Source organism: Lissotriton vulgaris, chromosome 5 (assembly GCF_964263255.1).
Source record: "Lissotriton vulgaris chromosome 5, aLisVul1.2, whole genome shotgun sequence".
Lineage (NCBI taxonomy): Eukaryota > Metazoa > Chordata > Amphibia > Caudata > Salamandridae > Lissotriton > Lissotriton vulgaris.
This window is the reverse complement of record NC_141693.1, coordinates 54,902,648-54,920,056: the sequence shown is the minus strand read 5'-3', so window position 1 is coordinate 54,920,056 and position 17,409 is coordinate 54,902,648. Positions and strand designations below refer to the sequence as shown.

The window sequence follows — 17,409 nt, the reverse complement described above, 5'->3', positions numbered from 1 at the left end:
GAACGTCGAGACTGTACACCTTGCTTGCTATCAGAAAGTCCCATAATTATGAGATAATAACTTTGATTACAGTAAAAGGAGGAAAACCCCAAATGAGGAATGATGAGCTTTGTTATAGGCAAACTCAGCCAGCAACAGAATGGATTTAAATCCACAGCATCTTGTAAGAGTTGACAACATAAATACTATTGTAAAATCTAGTTTCTCCTCTCAGTTTGGCCATGTGTCTGGGGATGATAAGTGGGTCTCTGCCCTAGTCTCAACAGAAAGGTGTTTCCAAAACTGAGAGATATATTTTGCCCCTCTATCGGTAATTATACAGGAGGGTATGGCGTAAAGTGAGACTATTTCTGGAGCAAAGGTAGCAGCTAGTTGACTTGCTAAGGGTTAGGGCGGGCCAGTGTAGTGGAATGGCCTACCACTACTAAAATGGTGTTAAAACCTATCCTGAACCTAGGTAAATCTTCAGTGAAGTAGAAAGAGACAGTGCAACAAGTTCCTGGTGGTACCAGAACAGATCGGAGTAAACTTACCACTTGAGCCAACAAGCCTTTTAACTCTACTTATAGCCCATCGCAGAACAGTGTGGCTCGCTTCTCCTCAGGTCAGCTTGCCGCAGCACACAACTGATAGGATGAAGAAAGATAAGACACTATGGCTGGACTTATCTGTTTCAGGGTTAGTAACTTATTGTCCTCCGACCTAGGCAAGGTACTTTTTGGAATTAATGTTATCAACGTATCTTTAAAAGAGTTATGTTCACAGAGTAACGAATCACCCCTCTCGACCAAGGAAACTGACCATGAGGCAGCTTCCCTCCAAAACAGGATAGCACAAACACCACAACTAACCACTCGCCACTCAAGGCACAATGTTGACTCAAAAAATGAAGTTGCAATTATTGAAAAACATGGCAACCTTATTGGAATCTCCATAAATCCTTTCAGGGGTTACCAGCGGAGTCAGAGCATAACTTGAGTAGGGGAGGCCCTGGACACTCGAGGGCGAGGAACTGGAACTGGTACTTGTGTCAGGCTGGAAGCTCCGGAAGGTAGAAAAAGGTTGGTGGCGGAAGAATGGATCTGGGTCTGGGTTCCACCAGAGGTGAACCCCAAGGATGGATGTGAGTCTGACCCTGAGACAAGGCTCTTGTAAAGGTTTGATTCTGCATCAGTTGGCTCTGTGTTTCTTGGTTTCTAACACTGTAGCACTATCAGCTAACACAATGTTCTTGGATTTAATGCCTCTCGGGCAAGAGAATTCTTGCCTTCCTGTGAGAGCTGCCCCTTGTGAACACTGTGGACAGCACCTGACACGGACCTGATTTCACCAGTTCTCGGAAGCACCACGGTTCCTCCTTGTCCAGTACTGTCCTTGTCCCTCACTGCAGGGGATGCCTGGACAGGCCCATGAGGGTCTGACGGACCCGCAGCTGGAGGGGGCCAGAGAGGGGGTGTCTTCGGGGGTCTTGTGGTCGGAGCCCCTGTTAAGAAGGATACGATTCTTGAGGTCCACTCCCAGCAGGGTGATCTCTCAGGTCAGGCAGAGGTGTGACGTCACGATTTAGACGTAAACAACAAAGAAGCCGGGCAGTGTGATTTCTTACTCTAAATGCACCACCTAGTGAAATAAGCTACTAGGCTGAACAACCATTTGTGTTGAATTAATGCATTTTTTTATATAAAGATATTTTGCAAAAAAAGTTTTTGGCATCAAAATGAAACACAGTATTTACACCAATACACAAATACATTCAGTCAAAATACAACATATACAACTCAGTGAAAAAACAAAGCAATTGTCACAGTAATGTTAAAAAAGACAACTAAAGAATGCCTCAAATGACTCAGTTGTTGAGGCACCAGTCCTAAATGCAAAAACACAAGTGGGCTAGCTACTTCTTACAATGGCCTACTTGTAAACATCTCCACAAGATACACATACAGATTTGTATTGAAGTGCTGTGACAGGAAATAACACCTAAACTACTACGTAGTTTCCTAGTGTATTAGTTGGTTCCTATCAGGCCTATAATGTTTTGTATCTTGGAGGTGAAAAACGCCGACGCGTTTCGAACCCAAAGCAAATCTGCGGGTTCTCCTCAGGACAGGGACTGGAGGGTCGTTGTCGCTGTGAAATGATAATTAAAAATGATATCAGTAACGAAACTACCTCTCAGAAACCACTCTCTCAGACTCAGACTATAATTCAAATAAATGAACCTTGTCGGTGAAGGGTAAAAGATGCTCCCTGTGAACAAATGAGGTGGAGACAATTGTTAGGGAACTTGTGAGGCTGCGCCCAACACAGTGAATAAACTTGTGCACCCCTATTGTCAAAAACATACCTAGTCAGTATGCTTGTGATGCAGAAGCGGATGCCGGCACACGATGGAGACTCACAGTAGAATCCTACGGGGGCTCCCTGGAAGACAGTGGGGGACCTGAATTAATGTCCGTAACGTGTCTGCCTAAATAGCTGAACTGTTTAGTGAAAAACAAAGTCCTACCTTGTTTACGGGACGGACGCTTGTTTGTGCTGCGCGCGTGTGTGGCAGCAGCCGCCGCCGCACGGGTTAGTCAGCTGCAAGAGCAATGAGCATGTAATTACAGGTCTGTTATATCTGGCATTATCTCCGCTAAAGGATGAGGGCCGCACAATGGCACTTACTGAGCGGGGGCAGAAGACGTTTCAGTCCGACACCTCACTGCTTCTGAAAGGACAGGCACGTGAACCTGAAGGGGCGTGTCTGCGAGTATTTAATCTGACCGTCATCCTGATGTATACTGGGAGACGTAGTTCGCTCATGCGAGCCAAGTCAAAACGCTAAGTAATATGGGCTGCTAGTCAGCAGGGGTTCTGTTTGTCTAAAGGGAACGTGCCGATGTGTCTGGCAGCGTAGTGTACTGCAACGAATTTATTTATAGGGTATGAACTACACCAGTCATGTGAGCAGCAGGGACAACCAGCAGCGGCACGCTGCGCAGATAAGAGTTCGTTAAAAAGTCATTAAAGATTGCTGAATTCATTAAGATCATTCAGTCCAGACATGGCAGTCTGTTCCTTCTTTATGAAGTGAGACACCAGTGGTGTTGAATTATGCGTTGACGCACTTCCTGCGTGGTTTTGCCTATGTACACTTTCCCGCAGGGACAGGTTATTGCGTAGACTGCATATTTCGTGCAGCCTCACAGTGGAAGGAACACACTTCACAGATGGAAACAAACATTGGCGACATGACGACTTCACAAATTGTAAAACGAAATATGCAGTCTACGCAATAACCTGTCCCTGCGGGAAAGTGTACATAGGCAAAACCACGCAGGAAGTGCGTCAACGCATAATTCAACACAGATCCCGGATCAATAACAAAGTGTTGACAGCACCACTGGTGTCTCACTTCATAAAGAAGGAACATTTGACCAGCGACCTCAGATGGACAATCTTGGCAAGTATTAAAAACATCACAGGCGCCGGTGGTGATCCAGATGACCGATTGGCACAAAAAGAGGCGTACCTCATTTTGAAATTTGACACTGCCATGTCTGGACTGAATGATCTTAATGAATTCAGCAATCTTTAATGACTTTTTAACGAACTCTTATCTGCGCAGCGTGCCGCTGCTGGTTGTCCCTGCTGCTCACATGACTGGTGTAGTTCATACCCTATAAATAAATTTGTTGCAGTACACTACGCTGCCAGACACATCGGCACGTTCCCTTTAGACAAACAGAACCCCTGCTGACTAGCAGCCCATATTACTTAGCGTTTTGACTTGGCTCGCATGAGCGAACTACGTCTCCCAGTATACATCAGGATGACGGTCAGATTAAATACTCGCAGACACGCCCCTTCAGGTTCACGTGCCTGTCCTTTCAGAAGCAGTGAGGTGTCGGACTGAAACGTCTTCTGCCCCCGCTCAGTAAGTGCCATTGTGCGGCCCTCATCCTTTAGCGGAGATAATGCCAGATATAACAGACCTGTAATTACATGCTCATTGCTCTTGCAGCTGACTAACCCGTGCGGCGGCGGCTGCTGCCACACACGCGCGCAGCACAAACAAGCGTCCGTCCCGTAAACAAGGTAGGACTTTGTTTTTCACTAAACAGTTCAGCTATTTAGGCAGACACGTTACGGACATTAATTCAGGTCCCCCACTGTCTTCCAGGGAGCCCCCGTAGGATTCTACTGTGAGTCTCCATCGTGTGCCGGCATCCGCTTCTGCATCACAAGCATACTGACTAGGTATGTTTTTGACAATAGGGGTGCACAAGTTTATTCACTGTGTTGGGCGCAGCCTCACAAGTTCCCTAACAATTGTCTCCACCTCATTTGTTCACAGGGAGCATCTTTTACCCTTCACCGACAAGGTACATTTATTTGAATTATAGTCTGAGTCTGAGAGAGTGGTTTCTGAGAGGTAGTTTCGTTACTGATATCATTTTTAATTATCATTTCACAGCGACAACGACCCTCCAGTCCCTGTCCTGAGGAGAACCCGCAGATTTGCTTTGGGTTCGAAACACGTCGGCGTTTTTCACCTCCAAGATACAAAACATTATAGGCCTGATAGGAACCAACTAATACACTAGGAAACTACGTAGTAGTTTAGGTGTTATTTCCTGTCACAGCACTTCAATACAAATCTGTATGTGTATCTTGTGGAGGTGTTTACAAGTAGGCCATTGTAAGAAGTAGCTAGCCCACTTGTGTTTTTGCATTTAGGACTGGTGCCTCAACAACTGAGTCGTTTGAGGCATTCTTTAGTTGTCTTTTTTAACATTACTGTGACAATTGCTTTGTTTTTTCACTGAGTTGTATATGTTGTATTTTGACTGAATGTATTTGTGTATTGGTGTAAATACTGTGTTTCATTTTGATGCCAAAAACTTTTTTTGCAAAATAATCTTTTTTTGCAAAATATCTTTATATCAAAAAATGCATTAATTCAACACAAATGGTTGTTCAGCCTAGTAGTTTATTTCACTAGGTGGTGCATTTAGAGTAAGAAATCACACTGCCCGGCTTCTTTGTTGTTTACTTCATGATAGTGGTCCAGGCCGGACAGAGACAGGACCCAAGCCTTTCTTTGCTCTCCCGTCACGATTTAGACAGCAGAGCTATCTTCAAGTTATATACATCTATAGTATGGGAACTCAGGCAATACGGCCGGGTATACCTTATATTGTCCCGGCTCAGAGAGCAGAGCTATCTCTCAGCTTTCACAGATCTTATGCTGTCAGAGTGCAGACAGCAGAGCTACCCTTCATGTCGCATAATTGTTATATGAGCAGGGCTAAGGCAGCAGCGCTCTCTCACTGCATGCACAGATCTTATAGCATGAGGGCTCAGACAATGCGTCTATATGAACAGGGCTCAGACAGCAGAGCTATCACTCTTTTTACTTTGCCATTTGTGTCTTTAATTATATATATGTGTTCTTGAGTGAGATTATATCTATAGGTGGATCTATTAGTTTTTTGTGATGCTCACTGTACATTAATGAGTATCACCCATTTTTTCAATTGTAGTGCAATAGACGGTTACCTGATGAAGGCTGACAAGCCGAAACGCGCGTAGTCCCTATCTACCGCTTTGCCTCCATTGTCTTTCTTGTCTAAGGCCATGTCTATGTTTGTCATGTTTTTTATGAATTTCTATGTAGCTGTTGTATTCATAACTGATTATTTTTAAAAAATCTAACAGCATGAAATCTAAAATTATATAACAAAAATACTGATTTATATTAAAAAAAATTAAAGAATTTTTCTATCAATTTGGTGATTAGTCTTCTCCATGTGGGTTTCTTCCATTATTCTTTAGGTTATTCATTTAGTTCATTCACTGTTATTTGTTTACTTAGCTGTAGACCTTTTCCAAACTGATTGTACTTCCCTATGTATAGCAGGTTCATTCAATATATAGGGGTCCCCTACTTCTAAAACTATCCCTCTAGTTACCCAAATCTCACAGCACCAGTGCTCAGACAGCAGAGCTATCCCTCGAGCTTCACAGGTCTCACAGTATCAGGACTCAGACAGCAGCGCTACCCCTCTTGTTACACAGATCTCACAGTACAAGGGCTCAGACAGCAGAGCTATCCCTCTAGTTACCCAGATCACACAGTGCCAGGGCTCGGACACCAGAGCTATCCCTCTAGTTACCCAGATCACACAGTATCAAGGCTCAGACAGCAGAGCTATCCCTCTAGTTACCCAGATCTCCCGGTACAAAGGCTCAGGCAGCAGAGCTATCCCTCTAGTTACCCAGATCTCCCAGTACCAAGGCTCAGACAGCAGAGCTATCCCTCTAGTTACAAATACCTACAGTACCAAGGCTCAGACAGCAGAGCTATCCCTCTAGTTACAAATACCTGCAGTACCAAGGCTCAGACAGCAGAGCTATCCCTCTAGTTACGAATACCTACAGAACCAAGGCTCAAACAGCAGTGCTACCTGTCTAGTTACCCAGATCTCCCAGTACCAAGGCTCAGACAGCAGAGCTATCCCTCTAGTTACACAGATCACACAGTATCAAGGCTCAGACAGCAGAGCTATCCCTCTAGTTACCCAGCTCTCCCAGTACCAAGGCTCAGGAAGCAGAGCTATCCCTCTAGTTACACAGATCACACAGTATCAAGGCTCAGACAGCAGAGCTATCCCTCTAGTTACAAATACCCACAGTACCAAGGCTCAGGCAGCAGAGCTATCCCTCTAGTTACACAGATCCCACAGTATCAAGGCTCAGGCAGCAGAGCTATCCCTCTAGTTACCCAGCTCTCCCAGTACCAAGGCTCAGACAACAAAGCTATCCCTCTAGTTGCCCAGATCTCCCAGTACCAAGGCTCAGACAGCAGAGCTATCCCTCTAGTTAGAAATACCTACAGTACCAAGGCTCAGACAGCAGAGCTATCCCTCTAGTTAGAAATACCTACAGTACCAAGGCTCAGACAGCAGAGCTATCCCTCTAGTTAGAAATACCTACAGTACCAAGGCTCAGACAGCAGAGCTATCCCTCTAGTTACCCAGATCACACAGTACCAAGGCTCAGACAGCAGAGCTATCCCTCTAGTTACCCAGCTCTCCCAGTACCAAGGCTCAGGCAGCAGAGCTATCCCTCTAGTTACACAGATCACACAGTATATGGGCTGAGACAGCAGAGCTATCCCTCTAGTTACCCAGCTCTCCCAGTACCAAGGCTCAGACAACAAAGCTATCCCTCTAGTTGCCCAGATCTCCCAGTACCAAAGCTCAGACAGCAGAGCTATCCATCTAGTTAGAAATACCTACAGTACCAAGGCTCAGACAGCAGAGCTATCCCTCTAGTTAGAAATACCTACAGTACCAAGAATCAGACAGCAGAGCTATCCCTCTAGTTACCCAGATCACACAGTACCAAGGCTTAGACAGCAGAGCTATCCCTCTAGTTACCCAGATCACACAGTACCAAGGCTCAGACAGCAGAGCTATCCCTCTAGTTACCCAGCTCTCCCAGTACCAAGGCTCAGGCAGCAGAGCTATCCCTCTAGTTACACAGATCACACAGTATCAAGGCTGAGACAGCAGAGCTATCCCTCTAGTTACCCAGCTCTCCCAGTACCAAGGCTCAGACAACAAAGCTATCCCTCTAGTTGCCCAGATCTCCCAGTACCGAGGCTCAGACAGCAGAGCTATCTATCTAGTTAGAAATACCTACAGTGCCAAGGCTCAGACAGCAGAGCTATCCCTCTAGTTACCCAGATCACACAGTACCAAGGCTCAGACAGCAGAGCTATCCCTCTAGTTACACAGATCACACAGTACCAAGGCTCAGGCAGCAGAGCTATCCCTCTAGTTACCCAGCTCTCCCAGTACCAAGGCTCAGACAGCAGAGCTATCCATCTAGTTAGAAATACCTACAGTACCAAGGCTCAGACAGCAGAGCTATCCCTGTAGTTAGAAATACCTACAGTACCAAGGCTCGGACAGCAGAGCTATCCCTCTAGTTACAAATACCTACAGTACCAAGGCTCAGACAGCAGAGCTATCCCTGTAGTTAGAAATACCTACAGTACCAAGGCTCAGACAGCAGAGCTATCCCTGTAGTTAGAAATACCTACAGTACCAAGGCTCAGACAGCAGAGCTATCCATCTAGTTAGAAATACCTACAGTACCAAGGCTCAGACAGCAGAGCTATCCATCTAGTTAGAAATACCTACAGTACCAAGGCTCAGACAGCAGAGCTATCCCTGTAGTTAGAAATACCTACAGTACCAAGGCTCAGACAGCAGAGCTATCCCTGTAGTTAGAAATACCTACAGTACCAAGGCTCAGACAGCAGAGCTATCCATCTAGTTAGAAATACCTACAGTACCAAGGCTCAGACAGCAGAGCTATCCCTGTAGTTAGAAATACCTACAGTACCAAGGCTCAGGCAGCAGAGCTATCCCTCTAGTTACCCAGCTCTCCCAGTACCAAGGCTCAGACAGCAGAGCTATCCATCTAGTTAGAAATACCTACAGTACCAAGGCTCAGACAGCAGAGCTATCCCTGTAGTTAGAAATACCTACAGTACCAAGGCTCAGACAGCAGAGCTATCCCTCTAGTTACCCAGATCTCTCAGTACCAAGGCTCAGACAGCAGAGCTATCCCTCTAGTTACCCTGATCACACAGTATCAAGGCTCAGACAGCAGAGCTATCCCTCTAGTTACCCAGATCTCACAGCACCAGGGCTCAGGCAGCAGAGCTATCCCTCTAGTTACCCTGATCACACAGTATCAAGGCTCAGACAGCAGAGCTATCCCTCTAGTTACCCAGATCTCACAGCACCAGGGCTGAGACAGCAGAGCTATCCCTCTAGCTACCCAGATCTCACAGCACCAGGGCTGAGACAGCAGAGCTATCCCTCTAGCTACCCAGATCTCACAGCACCAGGGCTGAGACAGCAGAGCTATCCCTCTAGCTACCCAGATCTCACAGCACCAGGGCTGAGACAGCAGAGCTATCCCTCTAGCTACCCAGATCTCACAGCACCAGGGCTAAGACAGCAGAGCTATCCCTCTAGTTACCCAGATCTCACAGCACCAGGGCTAAGACAGCAGAGCTATCCCTCTAGTTACTCAGATCTCCCAGTACAAGGGCTCAGACAGCAGCGCTGTCCCTCTAGTTACCCAGATCTCCCAGTACAAGGGCTCAGACAGCGGAGCTATCCCTCTAGTTACCCAGATCTCACAGCACCAGGGCTCAGACAGCAGAGCTATCCCTCTAGATACACAGATCTCCCAGTGCCAGGGCTTGGACAGCAGAGCTATCCCTCTAGATACCCAGATCTCCCAGTGCCATGGCCCCGTCTTCTGTCTGCACCTGTGACCACCCTGTGTTTTTGTCTCCTTGCACCCAGACGTGTCTCCGTGCCCCAGCCGGCTCTCCTGTCTCCTGGACCGGCGCTACCCCTGCGCCCCCGGATCCCGGGAATGCGGACCCTGCCTCGCCAAGTACCAGGAAGACCCGGGCGGGAAGTGCACCCTGAGGACGCCGCGGACACAGGGTAAGATGTATCGTCGTACATCCATTACAAACGACTACATAGCTCAGAGCCGTGCCGAATGCCTCCCACTTGATAGTGTGTGTACATCCTGCGGTCAAGCCAGAATCCACAGTGCAGCCCCACGGGTGCCACAGATCTCACGGGCGAGAAACAGCAGAGCTATCTCTCACAGGCTCAGGCCAGGAACAGCAGGGCTATCTCTCACAGGCTCAGGGCAGGAACAGCAGGGCTATCTGTCAGGTTACTCAGCTCTCACAGGCTCAGGCCAGGAACAGCAGAGCTATCTCTCACAGGCTCAGGCCAGGAACAGCAGAGCTATCTGTCAGGTTACACAGATCTCACAGGCTCAGGCCAGAAACAGCAGAGCTATACGTCAGGTTACACAGATCTCACTGGCTCATCCCAGGAACAACAGAGCTATCTGTCAGGTTACACAGATCTCACAGGCTCAGCCAGGAACAGCAGAGCTATCTGTCAGGTTACACAGATCTCACAGGCTCAGCCAGGAACAGCAGGGCTATCTGTCAGGTTACACAGATCTCACAGGCTCAGCCCAGGAACAACAGAGCTATCTGTCAGGTTACACAGATCTCACAGGCTCAGCCAGGAACAGCAGAGCTATCTGTCAGGTTACACAGATCTCACAGGCTCAGCCCAGGAACAACAGAGCTATCTGTCAGGTTACACAGATCTCACAGGCTCAGGCCAGAAACAGCAGAGCTATCTGTCAGGTTACACAGATCTCACAGGCTCAGTCAGGAACAGCAGGGCTATCTGTAAGGTTACACAGGTCTGACAGACTCAGCCAGAAACAGCAGAGCTATCCGTCAGGTTACACAGAACTCGCCTGCTCAGGCCAGAAACAGCAGGGCTATCTGTCAGGTTACACAGATCTCACAGGCTCAGCCAGGAACAGCAGAGCTATCTGTCAGGTTACACAGATCTCACCTGCTCAGGCCAGAAACAGCAGGGCTATCTGTCAGGTTACACAGATCTCACAGGCTCAGCCAGGAACAGCAGAGCTATCTGTCCGGTTACACAGATCTCACCTGCTCAGGCCAGGAACAGCAGGGCTATCTGTCAGGTTACACAGCTCTGACAGACTCAGCCAGAAACAGCAGAGCTATCCGTCAGGTTACACAGCACTCGCCTGCTCAGGCCAGAAACAGCAGGGCTATCTGTCAGGTTACACAGCTCTGACAGACTCAGCCAGAAACAGCAGAGCTATCTGTCAGGTTACACAGATCTCACAGGCTCAGCCAGAAACAGCAGAGCTATCTGTCAGGTTACACAGATCTCACCTGCTCAGGCCAGAAACAGCAGAGCTATCTGTCAGGTTACACAGATCTCACAGGCTCAGGCCAGGAACCGCAGAGCTACCTGTCAGGTTACACAAATCTCACCTGCTCAGGCCAGAAACAGCAGAGCTATCTGTCAGGTTACTCAGCTCTGACAGGCTCAGCCAGAAACAGCAGAGCTATCTGTCAGGTTACACAGATCTCACCTGCTCAGGGCAGAAACAGCAGGGCTATCTGTCAGGTTACACAGATCTCACAGGCTCAGCCAGGAACAGCAGAGCTATCTGTCAGGTTACACAGATCTCACAGGCTCAGCCAGGAACAGCAGAGCTATCTGTCAGGTTAGACAGATCTCACAGGCTCAGGCCAGGAACAGCAGAGCTATCTGTCAGGTTACACAGATCTCACCTGCTCAGGCCAGGAACAGCAGAGCTATCTGTCAGGTTACACAAATCTCACAGGCTCAGGCCAGGAACAGCAGAGCTATCTGTCAGGTTACACAGATCTCACAGGCTCAGCCCAGGAACAACAGAGCTATCTGTCAGGTTACACAGATCTCTCAGGCTCAGGCCAGAAACAGCAGGGCTATCCGTCAGCTTACACAGATCTCACAGGCTCAGGCCACGAACAGCAGAGCTATCTGTCAGGTTACACAGCTCTGACAGGCTCAGCCAGAAACAGCAGAGCTATCTGTCAGGTTACACATATCTCACCTGCTCAGGCCAGAAACAGCAGGGCTATCTGTCAGGTTACACAGATCTCACAGGCTCAGCCAGGAACAGCAGAGCTATCTGTCAGGTTACACAGATCTCACCTGCTCAGGCCAGGAACAGCAGGGCTATCTGTCAGGTTACACAGATCTCACAGGCTCAGCCAGGAACAGCAGAGCTATCTGTCAGGTTACACAGATCTCACCTGCTCAGGCCAGAAACAGCAGGGCTATCTGTCAGGTTACACAGATCTCACAGGCTCAGCCAGGAACAGCAGAGCTATCTGTCAGGTTACACAGATCTCACCTGCTCAGGCCAGGAACAGCAGGGCTATCTGTCAGGTTACACAGCTCTGACAGACTCAGCCAGAAACAGCAGAGCTGTCCGTCACGTTACACAGCACTCGCCTGCTCAGGCCAGAAACAGCAGGGCTATCTGTCAGGTTACACAGCTCTGACAGACTCAGCCAGAAACAGCAGAGCTATCTGTCAGGTTACACAGATCTCACAGGCTCAGCCAGAAACAGCAGAGCTATCTGTCAGGTTACACAGATCTCACCTGCTCAGGCCAGAAACAGCAGAGCTATCTGTCAGGTTACACAGATCTCACAGGCTCAGGCCAGGAACCGCAGAGCTACCTGTCAGGTTACACAAATCTCACCTGCTCAGGCCAGAAACAGCAGAGCTATCTGTCAGGTTACACAGCTCTGACAGGCTCAGCCAGAAACAGCAGAGCTATCTGTCAGGTTACACAGATCTCACCTGCTCAGGGCAGAAACAGCAGGGCTATCTGTTAGGTTACACAGATCTCACAGGCTCAGCCAGGAACAGCAGAGCTATCTGTCAGGTTACACAGATCTCACAGGCTCAGCCAGGAACAGCAGAGCTATCTGTCAGGTTACACAGATCTCACAGGCTCAGGCCAGGAACAGCAGAGCTATCTGTCAGGTTACACGGATCTCACCTGCTCAGGCCAGGAACAGCAGAGCTATCTGTCAGGTTACACAAATCTCACAGGCTCAGGCCAGGAACAGCAGAGCTATCTGTCAGGTTACACAGATCTCACAGGCTCAGCCCAGGAACAACAGAGCTATCTGTCAGGTTACACAGATCTCTCAGGCTCAGGCCAGAAACAGCAGGGCTATCCGTCAGGTTACACAGATCTCACAGGCTCAGGCCACGAACAGCAGAGCTATCTGTCAGGTTACACAGCTCTGACAGGCTCAGCCAGAAACAGCAGAGCTATCTGTCAGGTTACACATATCTCACCTGCTCAGGCCAGAAACAGCAGGGCTATCTGTCAGGTTACACAGATCTCACCTGCTCAGGCCAGAAACAGCAGGGCTATCTGCCAGGTTACACGGATCTCACCTTCTCAAGCCAGGAACAGCAGAGCTATCCGTCAAGTTACACAGATATCACAGGCTCAGGCCAGGAACAGCAGAGCTATCTGTCAGGTTACACAGATCTCACCTGCTCAGGCCAGAAACAGCAGGGCTATCTGTCAGGTTACACAGATCTCACAGGCTCAGGCCAGGAACAGCAGGGCTATTTGTCAGGTTACACAAATCTCACAGGCTCAGGCCAGGAACAGCAGGGCTATCGGCCAGGTTACACAGATCTCACCTTCTCAAGCCAGGAACAGAAGAGCTATCCGTCAAGTTACACAGATCTCACAGGCTCAGGCCAGGAACAGCAGAGCTATCTGTCAGGTTACACAGATCTCACCTTCTCAGGCCAGAAACAGCAGGGCTATCTGTCAGGTTACACAGATCTCACTGGCTCAGGCCAGGAACAGCAGGGCTATCGGTCAGGTTACACAAATCTCACAGGCTCAGGCCAGGAACAGCAGAGCTATCTGTCAGGTTACACAGATCTCACAGGCTCAGGCCAGAAACAGCAGGGCTATCTGTCAGGTTACACAGCTCTGACAGGCTCCGCCAGAAACAGCAGAGCTATCTGCCAGGTTACACAGATCTCACCTGCTCAGGCCAGAAACAGCAGGGCTATCTGTCAGGTTACACAGATCTCACAGGCTCAGGCCAGGAACAGCAGGGCTATCTGTCAGGTTACACAGCTCTGACAGACTCAGCTAGAAACAGCAGAGCTATCCGTCAGGTTACACAGATCTCACTGGCTCAGCCCAGGAACAACAGAGCTATCTGTCAGGTTACACAGATCTCACAGGCTCAGGCCAGGAACAACAGAGCTATCTGTCAGGTTACACAGATCTCAGAGGCTCAGGCCAGAAACAGCAGAGCTATCTGTCAGGTTGCACAGATCTCACAGGCTCAGGCCAGGAACAACAGAGCTATCTGTCAGGTTACACAGATCTCACAGGCTTAGGCCAGGAACAACAGAGCTATCTGTCAGGTTACACAGATCTCACAGGCTCAGCCAGGAACAGCAGAGCTATCTGTCAGGTTACACAGCTCTGACAGGCTCAGGCCAGAAACAGCAGAGCTATCCGTCAGGTTACACAGATCTCACTGGCTCCGCCCAGGAACAACAGAGCTATCTGTCAGGTTACACAGATCTCACAGGCTCAGGCCAGAAACAGCAGAGCTATCTGTCAGGTTACACAGCTCGGACAGGCTCAGGCCAGAAACAGCAGAGCTATCCGTCAGGTTACACAGATCTCACTGGCTCAGCCCAGGAACAACAGAGCTATCTGTCAGGTTACACAGATCTCACAGGCTCAGGCCAGAAACAGCAGAGCTATCTGTCAGGTTATACAGATCTCACAGGCTCAGGCCAGAAACAGCAGAGCTATCTGTCAGGTTACACAGATCTCAAAGGCTCAGCCAGAAACAGCAAGGCTATCTGTCAGGTTACACAGCTCGGACAGGCTCAGGCCAGGAACAGCAGGGCTATCGGTCAGGTTGCACAAATCTCACAGGCTCAGGCCAGGAACAGCAGAGCTATCTGTCAGGTTACACAGATCTCACAGGCTCAGGCCAGAAACAGCAGGGCTATCTGTCAGGTTACACAGATCTCACAGGCTCAGGCCAGAAACAGCAGAGCTATCTGTCAGGTTACACAGCTCTGACAGGCTCAGCCAGAAACAGCAGAGCTATCTGTCAGGTTACACAGATCTCACCTGCTCAGGCCAGAAACAGCAGGGCTATCTGTCAGGTTACGCAGATGTCACCTGCTCAGGCCAGAAACAGCAGAGCTATCTGTCAGGTTACACAGATCTCACCTGCTCAGGCCAGAAACAGCAGGGCTATCTGTCAGGTTACACAGATCTCACAGGCTCAGGCCAGGAACAGCAGGGCTATCGGTCAGGTTGCACAAATCTCACAGGCTCAGCCAGAAACAGCAGGGCTATCTGTCAGGTTACTTAGATCTCACAGGCTCAGGCCAGGACCAGCAGAGCTATCTGTCAGGTTACACAGATCTCACAGGCTCAGGCCAGAAACAGCAGAGCTATCCGTCAGGTTACACAGATCTCACAGGCTCAGGCCAGAAACAGCAGAGCTATCTGTCAGGTTACACAGATCTCACAGGCTTAGGCCAGGAACAACATAGCTATCTGTCAGGTTACACAGATCTCACAGGCTCAGGCCAGAAACAGCAGAGCTATCCGTCAGGTTACACAGATCTCACTGGCTCAGCCCATGAACAACAGAGCTATCTGTCAGGTTACACAGATCTCACAGGCTCAGCCAGAAACAGCAAGGCTATCTGTCAGGTTACACAGCTCTGACAGGCTCAGGCCAGAAACAGCAGAGCTATCTGTCAGGTTACACAGATCTCACAGGCTTAGGCCAGAAACAGCAGAGCTATCTGTCAGGTTACACAGATCTCACAGGCTCAGGCCAGAAACAGCAGAGCTATCTGTCAGGTTACACAGATCTCACAGGCTCAGGCCAGAAACAGCAGAGCTATCTGTCAGGTTACACAGATCTCACAGGCTCAGGCCAGAAACAGCAGGGCTATCCGTCAGGTTACACAGATCTCACAGGCTCAGGCCAGAAACAGTAGGGCTATCTGTAAGGTTACACAGGTGTCACAGGCTCAGCCAGAAACAGCAGAGCTATCTGTCAGTTGACACAAATCTCACAGGCTCAGGCCAGAAACAGCAGAGCTATCCGTCAGGTTACACATTTCTCACAGGCTCAGGCCAGAAACAGCAGAGCTATCCGTCAGGTTACACAGATCTCACTGGCTCAGCCCAGGAACAACAGAGCTATCTGTCCGGTTACACAGATCTCACAGGCTCAGGCCAGAAACAGCAGAGCTATCTGTCAAGTTACACAGATCTCACAGGCTCAGCCAGCAACAGCAGGGCTATCTGTCCGGTTACACAGCTCTCACAGGCTCAGGCCAGAAACAGCAGGGCTATCTGTCAGATTACACAGCTCTGACAGGCTCAGCCAGAAACAGCAGAGCTATCTGTCAGATTACACAGGTCTTACAGGGTCTGGCCAGAAACAGCAGAGCTATCTGTCAGGGTTACACAGGTCTTACAGTGTCAGGCCAGAAACAGCAGAGCTATCTGTCAGGTTACACAGATCTCACAGGCTCAGGCCAGAAACAGCAGAGCTATCTGTTGGGTTGTACAGATCTCACAGGCAACGGATGCAAGCAGCAAACACGCCCATAGGAAGCATTCATCTAATAGGCTCAGTCTTCAGACAGCAGAGCTACCCTTTTGGGCCCAGGTTTTTTAAACTCAGACAGCAGAACTATTGTAAGGTTCTACATATCTCACAGGCAAGGCTGCAAGCAGCAGTCTCAAACCTTAGGCAGAATTAATCTAATAAACTCAGGTTACAGACAGCAGAGCTATACCTCTGGGACACAGATGTTTTACACTCAGGCCTCCTCAGTAGACCTTTCTGTTATGCCACACTCCTCCTTTTACTTGGATTACATAAATCTTGCAGTTTCAGGATGCGAACACCAGACCTGTCATTCACGGTGCGCAGTTCTTGTTGTCTCACGAAGCAAACAGCAGACATATCACTCACGGTGCACAGATCTTGTCTTCTCAGGAAGCAAACAGCAGACCTATCCCTCATGGTGCACAGATCTTGTTGTTTCAGGAAGCAAACAGCAGACCTTTCGCTCACGGCGCACAGATCTTGTCATCTCGGGAAGCAAATACCAGACCTATCGCTCACGGCGCACAGATCTTGTCATCTTAGGAAGGGAACACCAGTCCTATCGCTCACGGCGCGCAGATCTTGTTGTCTCAGGAGGCAAACACCAGACCTATCGCTCACGGCGCACAGATCTTGTCATCTCAGGAAGCAAACACCAGACCTATCGCTCACGGCGCACAGATCTTGTTGTCTCAGGAAGCATACACCAGACCTGTCACTCACGGTGCACAGATCTTGTCGTCTTAGGAAGCAAATGGCAGAAAGCAAACACCACACTTATCGCTCACGGCACGCAGATCTTGTAGTCTCAGGAAGCAAACACCAGACCTGTTGGTCGCGGTGCACAGATCTTGTTGTCTCAGGAAGCAAACACCACACCTATCGCTCACGACCTATCGCTCACGGCGCGCAGATCTTGTCGTCTCAGGAAGCAAACACCAGACCTATTGCTCGCGGCTCACAGATTTTGTCATCTCAGGAAGCAAACACCAGACCTATCGCTCTCGGCGCACAGATCTTGTCATCTCAGGAAGCAAACACCAGAGCTATCGCTCACGGCGCGCAGATCTTGTAGTTTCAGGAAGCAAACACCAGACCTTTTGCTCACGGCGCGCAGACCTTGTCGTCTCAGGAAGCAAACTCCAGACCTATCGCTCACGGCACGCAGATCTTGTCGTCTCAGGAAGCAAACACCAGACCTATCGCTCACAGCGTGCAAATCTTGTCATCTCAGGAAGCAAACACCAGACCTATCGCTCACGGCG

The 17,409-nt window shown here is 49.1% G+C and overlaps 1 protein-coding gene across 1 annotated transcript in view; it reads left to right on the top strand.

Annotated features, from left to right (window-relative positions):
- The window catches only part of LOC147710136 (uncharacterized), a 148,843-nt gene that overhangs the window by 23,822 nt on the left and 107,612 nt on the right, over positions 1–17,409 (top strand). Inside the window, exon 2 of the mRNA XM_086920832.1 lies at positions 9,381–9,527. Within this exon, the coding sequence (XP_086776958.1) occupies positions 9,381–9,527 (147 nt within the window). The remainder of the gene's footprint in view (positions 1–9,380; positions 9,528–17,409) is intronic.